General features: G+C 42.7%; 1 protein-coding gene across 1 annotated transcript; it reads right to left on the reverse strand.

Annotated features, from left to right (window-relative positions):
• Positions 1 to 4,108: 4,108 nt before the first annotated feature.
• Positions 4,109 to 6,652, reverse strand: CHCHD1 (coiled-coil-helix-coiled-coil-helix domain containing 1). Its single transcript, XM_058810792.1, has 3 exons — positions 6,484 to 6,652; positions 5,973 to 6,091; positions 4,109 to 4,854 (listed from the first exon to the last, which is right to left on the reverse strand). The coding sequence occupies exons 1-3, from the start codon at positions 6,623 to 6,625 to the stop codon at positions 4,744 to 4,746; spliced, it is 372 nt and encodes a 123-aa protein (XP_058666775.1). The 5' UTR covers positions 6,626 to 6,652; the 3' UTR covers positions 4,109 to 4,743.
• Positions 6,653 to 12,972: the final 6,320 nt, after the last annotated feature.

Here is a 12,972-nt window from a genome sequence, read left to right on the forward strand (position 1 = left end):
TCAAGCATCACATTCTGGTTCAGCTGCCAGGGTCTGCTTTCGCACGCTAGCCGCTCCGCACCGGAGGGAGCGGGGTGCCTTTTCCATTGCTACGCAGGGAAAGGGATGTGAGGAAAGGGATCAAAGTTCCCCGCAGCATCTTGGAATTTCACTTTCCCGTTCTTCTCCTCATCTCTTCTCATTGATTCTTCTCTTCAGAAAGGGGAAGAAGAGAGGAGAGAAATAAGGGAACAGACCATGTCCCCGAATTTCTCTGGCACATTCGGAGGCGAGCACAAGCGCTGGGGCACAGCCCTTAGCCTCTCCTCGCCCCACTGTCCCCTCCTCTCCGCAGCCTCCCCCGTGCTCCAGGTACGCGCTGCTCGCAGCGCCAGCCTCCGCCTCCCCGCCCCTTGTGCCCAGCGGCGGGGCCGGCCGCCGCTCCTCTCCTCTCCTCTCCTCTCCTGCAATGTCCTTCCCCAGCCGCCTTCTCCTCCTCTTCCCAAGGCACAGAGGCTGCAGCACGGCAAGGAACTGGGGCTGCGTCCTACTGCAAAGCCCGCAGCAACAGCTGGGAAAGCCAACGGCGTGTGCGCGTACATTTGCCAGAGATTAGACTCCTTGGAAGGAATCTGGACTTTATCCCCCCCACCGCTGCCTCCTCGATTAGCAGCTTGCAGCTTCCCGAGGTCAGCTCTCCTCAGATTTGAACCCAGGTAAATGAGACCCAGAAAACTCTATGTCAAGCACCTTCCAGATCTCCCCCAGAAAACCCACAGGTGGCACAGCCCTCTCCAGCGTGCTCCCAATTTTCAGCCCTCCATCTTGCCATCGTGGGTATTGCCACCAGAGAACTTTGCCATCGAGTGTCTCCTTGACCTTGAGCTATATTTTCCCTCAATTGCCTAGAATGCTTTCCAGAGGGTTAATAATTATGGTATTACTGTGAACAATCCTATCCCATGGGGGTTTTTAGCATTTTCAACTTGCTGGTCCTCCATATGAATTAGGGTTCAAGGCTACAAACTTTAAACACTATTAAATCTAAGAAAGCAATTGGGTCTTTGAAGCTATTCAGTCTTGGAAATAATTTTTTTACGCATTCCTGGTGCTGCTTCTCTGCTCAGATCCAGCTGTAATGTAACATAATGGGCATTTCTTATATTCTGATTTTGGAGCAATGAATTCGTGGTGTTCTACAGCATGAAACATGAAGGTCACCTTTAGGAATGAGCTCACTTCTGGCCAAGTCTGCTGAATAGCACTTCCAAAGACACCTTCAGCATAAAAACAAGGAACAGGCTGCTAAAAATCTACTGACTGGACAAAAAGCCTCTTTTTTTTCTTCCTTCACTTTTGCCCATTACTCACTTCACTTGACAGTTCTGTGTTGCCTCATCCTCAGTCACTCATCAAAGGCAAGGAAATTTCCCTCCATGCTGGATCTTTTACAGGAGCCACTAATGGGAAAAAGAAGCTGTTTCTGGAGTGGATTTGGCCAAGAATTACACTCAGTTAATCAGGAGCAAATCTCCTATATCCTTATAGTCAGGGAGGCAGACGATCAGGGCAGCAGGGGATGGAAATAGCTTAGATGCTGCATCACACTATAACTCTCAGGCAGCAGTAACGCAGAGGAGCTGCACAAAATAAAAAATATGGGATTGTGTTAGAATTTAGAAACACTTATTCCACTGAACACACAAGGAAAGGACATACTGGAAACAGGAACAGAAATTCTATTAGCATTCAGAGGAAACTTGCTCCTTACTAGAGGTTGTTGATGCTCATTCATAACTCCATCCCATGAGACACTCCCTGTTCAGGCCTCTGACGCACAGGGTTTCACACCTCAAGCAGAAGTCTGCACTGGATTTTTCTCATGGTACCTTCTAAGTTGCCTCCCTGTCAAGGCAAAGTTTTCCTAAATAAAGTGATTTAATAGATAAAGTAATTTTAAAGGAAATACAGAGCAGTACACCAAAAGCAATAGAAGTCCAAGCCTGTATTCAGTTTCTGGAAGAATGATGACCTGGGAAGACACAGTGGGTTTTGCAGTTGTCTCCTCTCTGGCAGGTACTGTTTTGGATCTATTTCCTTCTTACCAAGACTCCCCTTGTTTTTCTCGTAATGACATTCCTTGAGAGAGGTGGATCCCAAATTCTCAAAAGCTTATCATGACTACTCTCCATGGTGGAGAGGAAGACGTAAAAGGGAATTATACCAATATAACTACTGCAGTTTAGATCAGTAATGTATCTAGAGGTAACGTAAAACATCCTGAACTTTCTTGTATGGGCAAATTTGAAGTAGTTGTAAATATCTAAATCTGCTATTTAACAGTTGTCACCTTCTCACCATGACATATGCATAGTTCTCTTACAGGAAGTCTGTGATTCCCTATAGTCTGTCTTGATTTTGCCAGATTTTCCTGTATTGACCATTCTCAACAAGAAATGTCATCTTCTAAAATGTCCCTGGCTCTCTGGAATTACAACCTATTTCTCCTGAACTAGGAGGACAACTGTTCATCAGGACCAGCTGAAATATTAATGCTACATCCACAGTGAAAGCCTAAAAGGAGTAGTTAACAGCAATCACACCCAGAGCTGGAATAGTAGTCAAGCTATAAGGTACAGGAATAAGACCAAGGAATTCCAGCAGATCTGCTTAAATCCTGTAAATCCGACTTAGGAGGGTGGAACAGCTAGTCAGCTTTTGTTTAATTCTTTCCTCACCACGCAATCACACACAGGTCTCTGCAGCAATGTTCTTAACCAGTGTGCTCCACACCAGAACAGTTTTCCTTACCCCCCAGCAAACAGCATCATGGGATGGTACAAACCCAACAACTCAGAAAGAACAGTGCTGGTCCCTGTGGGTACACACACGAACTATTAATGGAGTGATCCTCAATACCAGCATGTCACAGAATGCATTCAAACACATAATACAAGCCTAGTGGTGAGATACAGGAAAATGGCCAGCAGCTGAAATTGCCAAGGACAATCAGTAACTGGAGGGTTTTTGGTTACAACAAAAGAAGCAAAAGAATTGCTCAAGTACTTTTAAAGGAAGCAATGTAAAACCTGGGTGCACCTGAAAAGCATTGCTGCTTATACTAGATACATAAAAGGTTAGACAAAACCCCAAACAACTGAATTTGTGAAGCTCACCATGAAGCAGTATAATACAAAAATAGCTGTTCAGATTAGTGGGAGCAGTGCAAAATTTCAAAAGTAAAAATAGAAAAAGGTATTAAGTGTCTCTGTTACAGCCTCTTATGTAAGACTGTTCCTCACAGACACTAGAATTTGGTACATTCAGCACAGGTGCTATCTTAAGAGATGCCTAACACTTTTATTCCAAGTTTTAATATGAAGAAAAATAATCAAGAGAGGTAAATCAGTTTCTCACTCCCAATCTAGTTTATATCCTTCAGAAATGAAGGAACAGCAAGTAGCATTCTTTTTCACAATGTCTTCTGGACAGAAAATGCAAAATGCCACAGAACCAGTGTTTTCCCAAACTCAGATGTGCATACTGTGTTCTTACTGACCCCAAGTCCTCTAAAAAGACCCAATTATGTCATAATAGCAACAAAAGAATAAGCTACCCTGGATTATCCACTAATGAGCCACTGTAATTAACCACTAAGCAAATGTTGCTTCAGTAACTTGAAAGCCTTCACCTGACCAAAATTTTTGTGATGCAAGTATCAGCCTGGGGCTCCAGAGGACTCAGCTCCAGCAAACTCCACAGCCACCCATGAGTAATCACTCAGTCTGTGTGTGCCTGACTCTCCTCTTATTCTGCTTCTTCTACATGCCCCAAAGAATTACTGATATAAATGGTTGTAACATTAGTTCTCCACGACACTGCATCTTCCCCACCAATGAGGTACTGCTCCCAAGAACCTGCCTGGAGTTTTGTGGTACTGCAGTGGAAACTGCCCCTCCCCACATTCCCTCCCCAATCAAAACTATAAATGAATTACATTATTTCAATTATCACTCCATGCTTTAACTTTCTCTACCCCTTTTAGTTTTTTTTACCAAAAAACAATGAAACATTTTGTTGTAGATTATGAGCTGCCCAAGTCAAACACCAGTCTTACTTTATTACAGTACAGACAAAATAATCAAACTCATGTGGCACCATACCTGTCCCACCTGCAAATCAGAGGGTCTAAATCACAAACTTCCATGTTAAAGTTATATTTGATACTTACCATTGTTTTATGTATGAACAAGGTATTTTGCTGGAGATTTTTTCTAGATTTTACAGCAGGGGAAATTTTAAAAATTTCAAGTGGCACCAGATTGTGTATACACCCATGTAAGAGTATGAGCCATCATACCATCAATTACTACCATCATTACTAATTCTAACTTGGCTCAGTGTTTGAGCCCAAACACTTTTTGATAGCAGCTCCAGAGCTGGGCAAGAGGCTTGCACATGAAGAAGTCATGCCCTGTTAGGAAATGCATTTACATGACTGCCTAGAAGGTTTTATTTAACAGTGAGGACCTGAGTAGGCAAGCTGAACAACACACTGCAAAAATCCCAACACTGCAAGACCCAAGAGTCTCATGAACAAAATCAACTGATACTCAAGATGGGTGGTTTTTGCTCTGGAATCAAAACCAGGGTCAAGACCCACACATCACCTGACATCAAAAAATCACTCGATTTGACTTTCCTTTTTTTTTTACCAAGACCCCAACTTTAATTGCTTGTCCACAGTCTCTTTCATAAAGTACATTATACATAACGTGTGATCTGAGGAAACCTCTTCAGGAGCTTGTTCACTTTGCTTGAAGGCAAATTTCCCCTGGGTGACAGGATGTCCTCACTTTGATTCCTGCGCTCTTTCTGAAAGAGAAGAAAACTCCTCAAAATATTTACAGCAGTTTATTTGCAGAGTTGATGCTCATTCCCAGAGACTACTACTAATTGTACAGGGGTGTTTCTTTCAGGAAAATGCTGTTTCTTTAAGGAACACTTACCATAGCACTTGGTTTAATAATTACAAGCTGATGACCTTTAAATGATGCAATTAATGACTGACATCTTGTGAAGATTATATCCTTCCATATTCTTAGTTAACGATGATATAAACTTCTGGTAACAGCCCAGATTTTTTCTTTTTAGTTTCTGTTATTTTTTCATCTTTGTTTGATTCTTTGTCATCTAGCAAATAAATTGTGGATAATTTTTCACTTATGCTGTCAAACAGCAACAATAAATAACTATTTAAATGATGACACTGTTATTGAAGGAAAATGGAAACCTGAAACCAGTTTAAGGACAAGTTTAGTACATATACTTACCTTTAGTCTATTTTGAAAATTATTTTATTTCAAGCTTGTCATAAAGTATTATTATAATATGTCAATATATATTATATAATCAGAAACCCCTAATTTTCAAGCAGTATGAAACTTATTTTTCAAAAATGTCTGGCCTTTAAAGTCAGAAACAGGTTGGAAAAGACCTCCAAGATCATTGAGTCCAACCTATAACCAATGGCCACCCTGCCAACTATACCATGGCACTGACTGATACATCCAGTCATTTCCTGAATGCCAGCAGGGATGGCAACTCCACCACCACCCAGGCCAGCCTTTTCCAATGCTTCAGCACCCTTTTACTGAAAAAGTTCTTCCTGATGTCCCTGGCACAGCTCAAGGTTATGTCCTCTTGTCACATCATCAGTTGCCTGGGAAAAGAGGCTGACCCCTGTCTAGTAATTGTAAAGAGCAGTAACATCTCCCTTGAGCCTCTTCTCCAGACTAAACAACCCCAGCTACCTCAGCCCATCCTTGTAGAAGCCTCTCCATCCTTCACAAGTTTCATTGCACTTAGTTGCTCAAATGGGTCACAATCAAATCCTTCAGAGAACATTATTCTTACTGGCACACAAAAAACGACTGGAGGCTTCCTCCTTTCCTACTACTAGCCTTTAAGAACATAAAAGAGGCCGTAATTACTTCTGCCTTGGCCACGCAGTCATAGAACGTCCTGATCTCCTCGGCACAAGGTGCGTCGTTGAAGTCATTTTGTTTCCAGCACGCCATCATTACTGACATCTCCGTAATGCACGTTGCCTCTGAAGGGAAAGACACAACCAGAAATCTCAGGTGTTTGGGATTTCATGCTAACAACCTCCACAGTGCATAGATCTCCAAAGAAGTTTAAGACGGGGTAGAGACAGGTGAGAAAATGCATAACTCAAGATCCCAGCTTTGCTTTGGGCAGAGAAGTTGTTGCTAGCAGAAAGCAAAGCGCTGCAACCATCCAGCATCTGACTGCATTTTTAACGTGTCTGACTCACGTACGACAAAAACTCGAGATTGCAGCGTGAGGAAGCAATCGTTCCCACAGAACCCACGCGGAATTCCATGGCCCTCTTGCCCTGCGGAGCGCAAGGCGCCGCCAAGCTCTGCCAGCAGCGCGGCCCGTCCCGGGGCACAGCGGCGGCTCAGCTCACCGGCAGCTCACCTGTCGACTGCTCCCGGCGGTTCGCCACCTTGTCGGCCAGCGCCAGTGTCCGGGGCGGGCGGAGCGTCGGGGGCCGCTTCTTGTTCCGCCACTGCCCCGACACCCAGCGCGTCACCCAGGCAGGGTAGGCGGGCGCCGCCATGTCCGCGCGCGGGCGCCCTGAGGGCGGTGCCGGGCGCGGGAAGCCTGGCCCGCCCCATCCTGCCCGTCAGACCGAGGATAGGCCATGGCAATGGAGTAACTCCCCTCAGCTTCCGCACTGGGCGGGACCAGTGCGACACTCCCCCCACAACCTCCTACCAACAACTAACTCCTTCTGCGGCAAAAATAACAAAGGAAGGAGCAAACACTCTCAAACAGAGTAGCAGAAATCATGATTGTCTCAAGTAATTCAGACGGAATTAAAGGAATCACAGAATGGGCGAGGCTGGAAAGGATCACAGTGGGTCATCTGTGCTCAAGCAGGATCCCAGAGCACATTGCACAGGATTGCATCCAGACGCTTACAGAGTATCTCCAACGAGGGAGACTCCCCAGCCTCTCTGGGCTGTTCCAGTGCTCGGTCACCTGCACAGTGAAGTTGTTATTCGTGTTCAGATGGAACGTCCTGTGCATCACTTTCTGCCCGCAGCCTCTTGTCCTGGTGCACAGCACCACAGAGAAGAGCCTGGATCCCTCCATCCCTTTGACACTCTCCCCTCAGATACTATAGACATGGCTGAGGTCCCTCTCTTCTCAATTTTTTCTGCAACTGTATGGAAACTCTTGTTGGTGCTCCAAACTCTCACCACTCAGCTCCCAGCCCCTCATTTCTCTCCGTTACATTACAGCTGGATCTCCCCTGCACTGTTCCTACTGTTCCTTCCAAGAAGATACTGAAACTGCTGCTTCCAAAATGGTAGTATCGTTCCCACAGCCTCATACTCTGGTGGAAAAAACTGTTCCCAGAAGTTTCTTCTAGCAGGTTCTGGAAGTCCCCAACTGATCTGGCAGGTTCTGGAGTGCTCATGTCTCCAGCCAAAAAAGGCAGGCAATACAGAAGGCACAGGAGCATTCCAAGGGCTGGGATACAAACAAGTCTCTGCACAGCAGGAGGGACAAGGTAGATGCACAAAACTGAGGAGGTAGATGCTGAACACTGGGGACACAAAGCACTCAGATCCTTGTCTTGTGCAGTTCCTGAATATGCCATTTTACCACTGTATCTGGAACTGCTGGAGTCCTCTGACCATATACAGAAGACTACATCAAAAATGCTTTTCTTTGCATTTTTGTTTCCCCACAGGACACTGATTTGGATTAAAATATACTCAACCTCCTAGACAAAGCCCAAAGCACACCCCTTTGCCTAGTCAAGGAAGTTTGGAAATTCCGTTAACTTGAGCTAAACATCACCAGACCTATACCACATTATTCTCAAGATGGTCACTAGAATTTACTGCATCTGCTGACAATAAATTCTGGTATATCCAATTCTATAATTATTTTTGTGTTACTTGTAAAATAGTATATACTTAGAGTCCAAATTAAAGAGTATGGGAAGGCATGTTCAAGTAAGCAAATTATTTTTTTATCTATCTCTCTTCTGGTAGTGCATTTTCATCTCTTAAGGTAAAACACTTTCTGGAAATTTTGAAACATTTTGGTAAGCAGGATGTTTCTGTATTCCCATTTTTTTTCTGAAAAAACAGGAAACAAGCTATCCTTTGAGCTTGACTACCAGTAGAGAAGAAACAGGCTGACACCTTCAAATTAGGCCAGAGAGCTTGCATTGTACAACTCTGAAGAATAGAGACTTTGAAAATCCCAGACAGGAACATGGAATACATTTCAGTATTCCCATTCATGTAAGGTTCAGTTATTCTTGGTTTTGCCTCTTCTAGCTACCCTTCCTGCCTTACTGCTAGCTACCCACCTTCCTCTGCTGCATTTGCCGCCTGCAATGTCTAACTAGATGGGCAAGAAACAGTAACAAGGAAAGACAAAAGTACTGTGATAGAAGAGAAGCTGAACTGCACTCCCTGTAAATCAGCCTCCCTTTTCCCAAATTACATTAGCTAATGGTGGCAGCACCTTCAAGTCCTTTCACCTTCAAAAGCTGATCCCTCACTTAAGCAATTCCAAGAAAAATGAGGTGAGGTAGGAGAGGAGGGGAGGCTGAAAAAGAGAAAGGCAAACTACACAAGGAGAATAGTAATAGCTTCCTGTAAGTTACTGCTGTCTGCATTAGAACTAATTTTTTGGCATCAGTCCCATATTGGAGCCTCAGCAGAAGAGATTCCCAAGCAGACAGAATAAGGTACATGATGGTGTATGCACACACCATGCAGAGATGTCTGAAGCAGGACACAGTTTTATTATTAAACATTATTTTCTTATATTACACATTAATTTTAAGGAAGAATGCAGATCTACAAAAAGGCTGTACTATTGAATAGCCAAATGCCTCTACAGCCTATATTTTGTATAGCTGATAGCACCAAGTCACTAATGGATGGGACAGAAGTGATGACTTTATAGGGACAGTCAGAAACTAAATTCCCTCAACAGTGAAGTCCAGAGATCTTTTACTGTGAATCTTGAATGTGCAACTATAAAAACCATGTAAAACTTTTGCTAATTAGCATTTACAACTTTTTTTTTCTTGTATTGATATATTTAAAGCTGAATCCTAGCTTGCGTTTCAACTGGTCAAAACCAAAACAAAACACAGAGCTTAAACTGTTAATACTAGATTTGAAAAGAGTATATATCACAACTGAATAAGGGCCACATATGATGCTACAGTAAATGCTATGTCACAGTTAGAAACAATGCTAGTAATGCTGTAATAAAATACACCCTTTAAAATGAGACTGCTATCTTAAATACCTCTTTAAGAGATGAGAAATTACACCATGTGTTCTTCATTTTCTGTGTAGTTATGTAAAACGTCCAGAAATTACCAAAAAATCAGTTAGGGGACGAGGGTAAGAAATCTGCTGTATTGGCAAAAAAGAATAGAGTTGATATCCATGTCTTTTTGACTGCCTGGATCCAGCTTTCAGATAAATTCCACTATATTCACACAAATGTACCCTGAATGCGCCATACCAGTTCATAATGCCCTCACCAACCACACTTTATTCTCATCTGTCTCACCCTGACCTCCATAAACCAATTTAATTAGAGATGCCTTAAAATTTAAAGCACTTCCACTTGAACTTTAGCAGTGAAAGTAACCAGTTTGCTGAGATTCCAGGTGGTTCGACTTCACTCCTGCCTGCTGAGCTATTGTGTTTGGAAAGTATTAGCACAATATATTCATGCACTCACAACTAGACGTGTCACACCCCATCCCAACTCCCACAACAACCCTTATCCTATGCTATCTCAATTAGATCAGCTTCTCTGCATTTTCCTGTCAACCTGAGTAGTTCTGAGCTGCCATCCCTAATTCCCAGGATCTAGGAAACTCAGCCCATTTCCACTGCAAATTACCTGTGCCTCCTTATTTGCTCAAAGATGCCACAAAGTATTATCATCTGCTCTGATCCATTTCAAGATCCCCAGTACCATCTCTAGCTGAGACACCTGCACATTAAATGGGTCTTTTCTGCAGTAAAAATGTATTTAACAGCACACAAATGAAGATGCTAGTGGTGTCAGAGTTCTGGAACAAATCCTGTAGCTCCACTCCTCTCTATCCTTCCTAATCCCTCTGCAGGGCCATATATCTCTCCCTGCCAGCTCTCAGACAATGGACCATAAAGAGAAGTACAGTTTGTTAGAGCCTGATGCAGGCTTTGGCTCAGTTGGTCGTATCACTAAAAGGATTTTATCTCTGATTAACGTCAACCTCTCAGGTCTCTGGTCTCTAGGCAGAATGAAGGAACCTGGCACCCTGTATGTTTCCAATTAATACAACTTCCCAGAAGGTGCTTTGACATCCAACAATAACTTTAATTAAATACAGTCAAATAGATGACAACTAATGATTAAGGGAGTGGCTCTCTCGGGACTATGGCTGAAGAGTGTGTATGGCAGGACAGTAAGCAAGGCAGATGGCTGCTTGTCTAACACAGCAATGCCTGCTAAAACTCTGATATCCCTGATGGCTGAGTTTCAATTCAATTTATCCTGTTCCCAGTCCTTTAGAAGTTGTTCTTCCACATCACTTAAAGCTACCCTCAAGTTAAAATGCAAGAGGGACATTTCTGCTGTTTCTCCAGCTGCTGCTGCACTTTGCAGACCATTTCCAGAGAAAGCAGCTCATTCTCTTTTCCCTCTAAACATATACATCCACTGCTGCTTGGATCTCATTCTACTTACCATTGGAGAGGACCCAGAGATCTTTCAGTTTGAAAATTACTACAGTGACTGAAATAAGAAAAGGCAACTCTTTCTGAACTCCTTTTGAGTTCTAGAAATCATAATGTTAGCTATCAAATCAATATTCTTCAGTGAAGTTATATGCTTCCTACAAATTGCAGTCCTTGCTAAAGGACAGAAAACGCAGACTACTAGTTCAATAAATTAAATAATCAACTTCTAACTGAAAAAATAGGCAACACGTGGTACCAGAGTTTTGGCAGAAGAATGAGAACTGTGGTTTGCCCAATCAATGCAATGCCTTGGACTGCTAGATTTTTAACCTTCAGTCAGTTATTTGTTTCTTGTCTCTCACCTCTCAAGAGGGCATACATTTATTCTAGCTTGTCAAGTCAATTCTGAGACACAGCATCAATAGAATCTACTGGTGTTTCATGTGAGCAGTAATGAGGAGATATTTATTTTTAGAACAGTAATGCTAGTGAATAAAGCTATCCTCTCAGCCTTGAAAGCCTCCCTCTAGTTACACAGTAAACAGGCACAATGCATGATAAGCAATGAAGACACTCACCCTAGTCTGCAGGATCCTGCCAAAGTGTTTACACAGGTAAATATCTTCAATATTTGCTACCTTTGATAAATTCCTTATTAGGATCAGTTTTTATGAATATGGGTACCTGCACTGTAAGAACTGTTGAATTGTTGAACCTGGGCTGTTGAATCTATCATGTTCATAGTCTGAGTATCGCGTAGCCTTTCAGTAGTCACAATATGAGTGATGACATTCAGCCACCATCTTGCTGCTCTGGACTTAAAGCAGTGAGAAATCCAGTTAGCCAAGAACAGAAATCAGGAAACTTTCCTTAAAATAATAATGCTGTAGTGACCTTCCTCCCTGTCTGCATTCACACACTTGCATTAGTAGAAAGACAACTAGGAGGGTAAATTGAATTCACTCTGGCCACGACTGGCAGTACACATTGGCACTAGATAGCAATCCTTTCAAATGCATTATTAAGTAAATTAACAGCAAACTCTTCAAGGGTATGAGACCCAGCTTCTCCTCCTGTCTCCTCCAAATAACAGGAGAGAATGAAAGCAAAGCCATGGCAAAATGTTTACTCAACATTTTGTAGTCCTTGCTGTGCAGAGCAGTAGATGCTGTGAAGGTCAGTCAGCAGCACTGAACACAACTGAAACCACAACTCTTTATCCAGCTGGGCAGGATTCCCACCTCTCCTGTCCCTGCAGAGTTTGCCTGGCAGCTACACAAAGTATTCCAACCATGCACTGAATAAATATTCCTTAATTCTTACACACCATACATAAAAAGTGAAATAAATTTACTATATTAATAGAGGCCACAGACACATGGTTTATAAATCATGGAAGTACTGTGACATAGAGGAGATGACCTATGCTAGTATGATCTATGACTACAGGAAAAAACACTGCAGATACAAAAGAAACAAGGCTTGGGTGAGCTTCACAGCTAAGAGTGGTAGCTAATACTCATTACCTTTTGAGAAGTTCACCACCTCTAAGACTGTAAAAAACAGTTAAACCTAGGAAGACACTAAAAACTCAGAAAAGAAAGCTATCAAGTGACTTGTGACTCAACTACAAACTGGAAGTTGTACTTTGAAGACCAGACAAAACCCACAGAATATCTGTAATCAATTTACTTTCAGATCTGTACTCTTTCCATACACACTTTAAGAAGATAGATGGCAATCAAAAATACTCATGCTTGGCAACAGTCATCAAGCTCAAAGCAACAGCATTCTGTAGTACAGACACAGAGCAAAGCAACAAAGAAAGCCTGCAGGACCAACAAAATAACCTTGTTGGCTGTTGATTGTAATATACTGAGTACATGAAGTATATAGTGGTGAAGGAATACTATTGCGAAATAGCTAATGAACAAATCAGGGCCCCAAGGAAGAAGTTTTTACCTACTTTGCTAGCTACTATTCAGCTTGCATCACCCTATCTTCAATGCTACTGTTAGTCCACAGGAAGACAAAATGGGGCTTTGGACATCACTCAGCAAGGACTAAGCAGGTGCTGATGCACATACTTATACTGGTACTTCCTCCGGTTACTCATGTAAGGACAGTGCACTCAATGTAGCATGTCTAATTTTGGCAACAGTAGATACATTATATTATAGACCTG

Source organism: Ammospiza caudacuta, chromosome 9 (genome assembly GCF_027887145.1).
Source record: "Ammospiza caudacuta isolate bAmmCau1 chromosome 9, bAmmCau1.pri, whole genome shotgun sequence".
NCBI classification, from domain to species: Eukaryota; Metazoa; Chordata; class Aves; order Passeriformes; family Passerellidae; genus Ammospiza; species Ammospiza caudacuta.

Excerpts from the sequence above, each read along its gene's own strand:
- CHCHD1 (XM_058810792.1), bottom strand. The coding sequence starts at position 6,625 with ATGGCGGCGCCCGCCTACCCTGCCTGGGTGACGCGCTGGGTGTCGGGG. Across the intron at positions 6,092-6,483 it reads CCGCCGGGAGCAGTCGACAG|AGGCAACGTGCATTACGGAG; the intron begins GTGAGCTGCCGG and ends CTTTCCCTTCAG. Across the intron at positions 4,855-5,972 it reads ACTGCGTGGCCAAGGCAGAA|AAAGAGCGCAGGAATCAAAG; the intron begins GTAATTACGGCC and ends CTTCTCTTTCAG.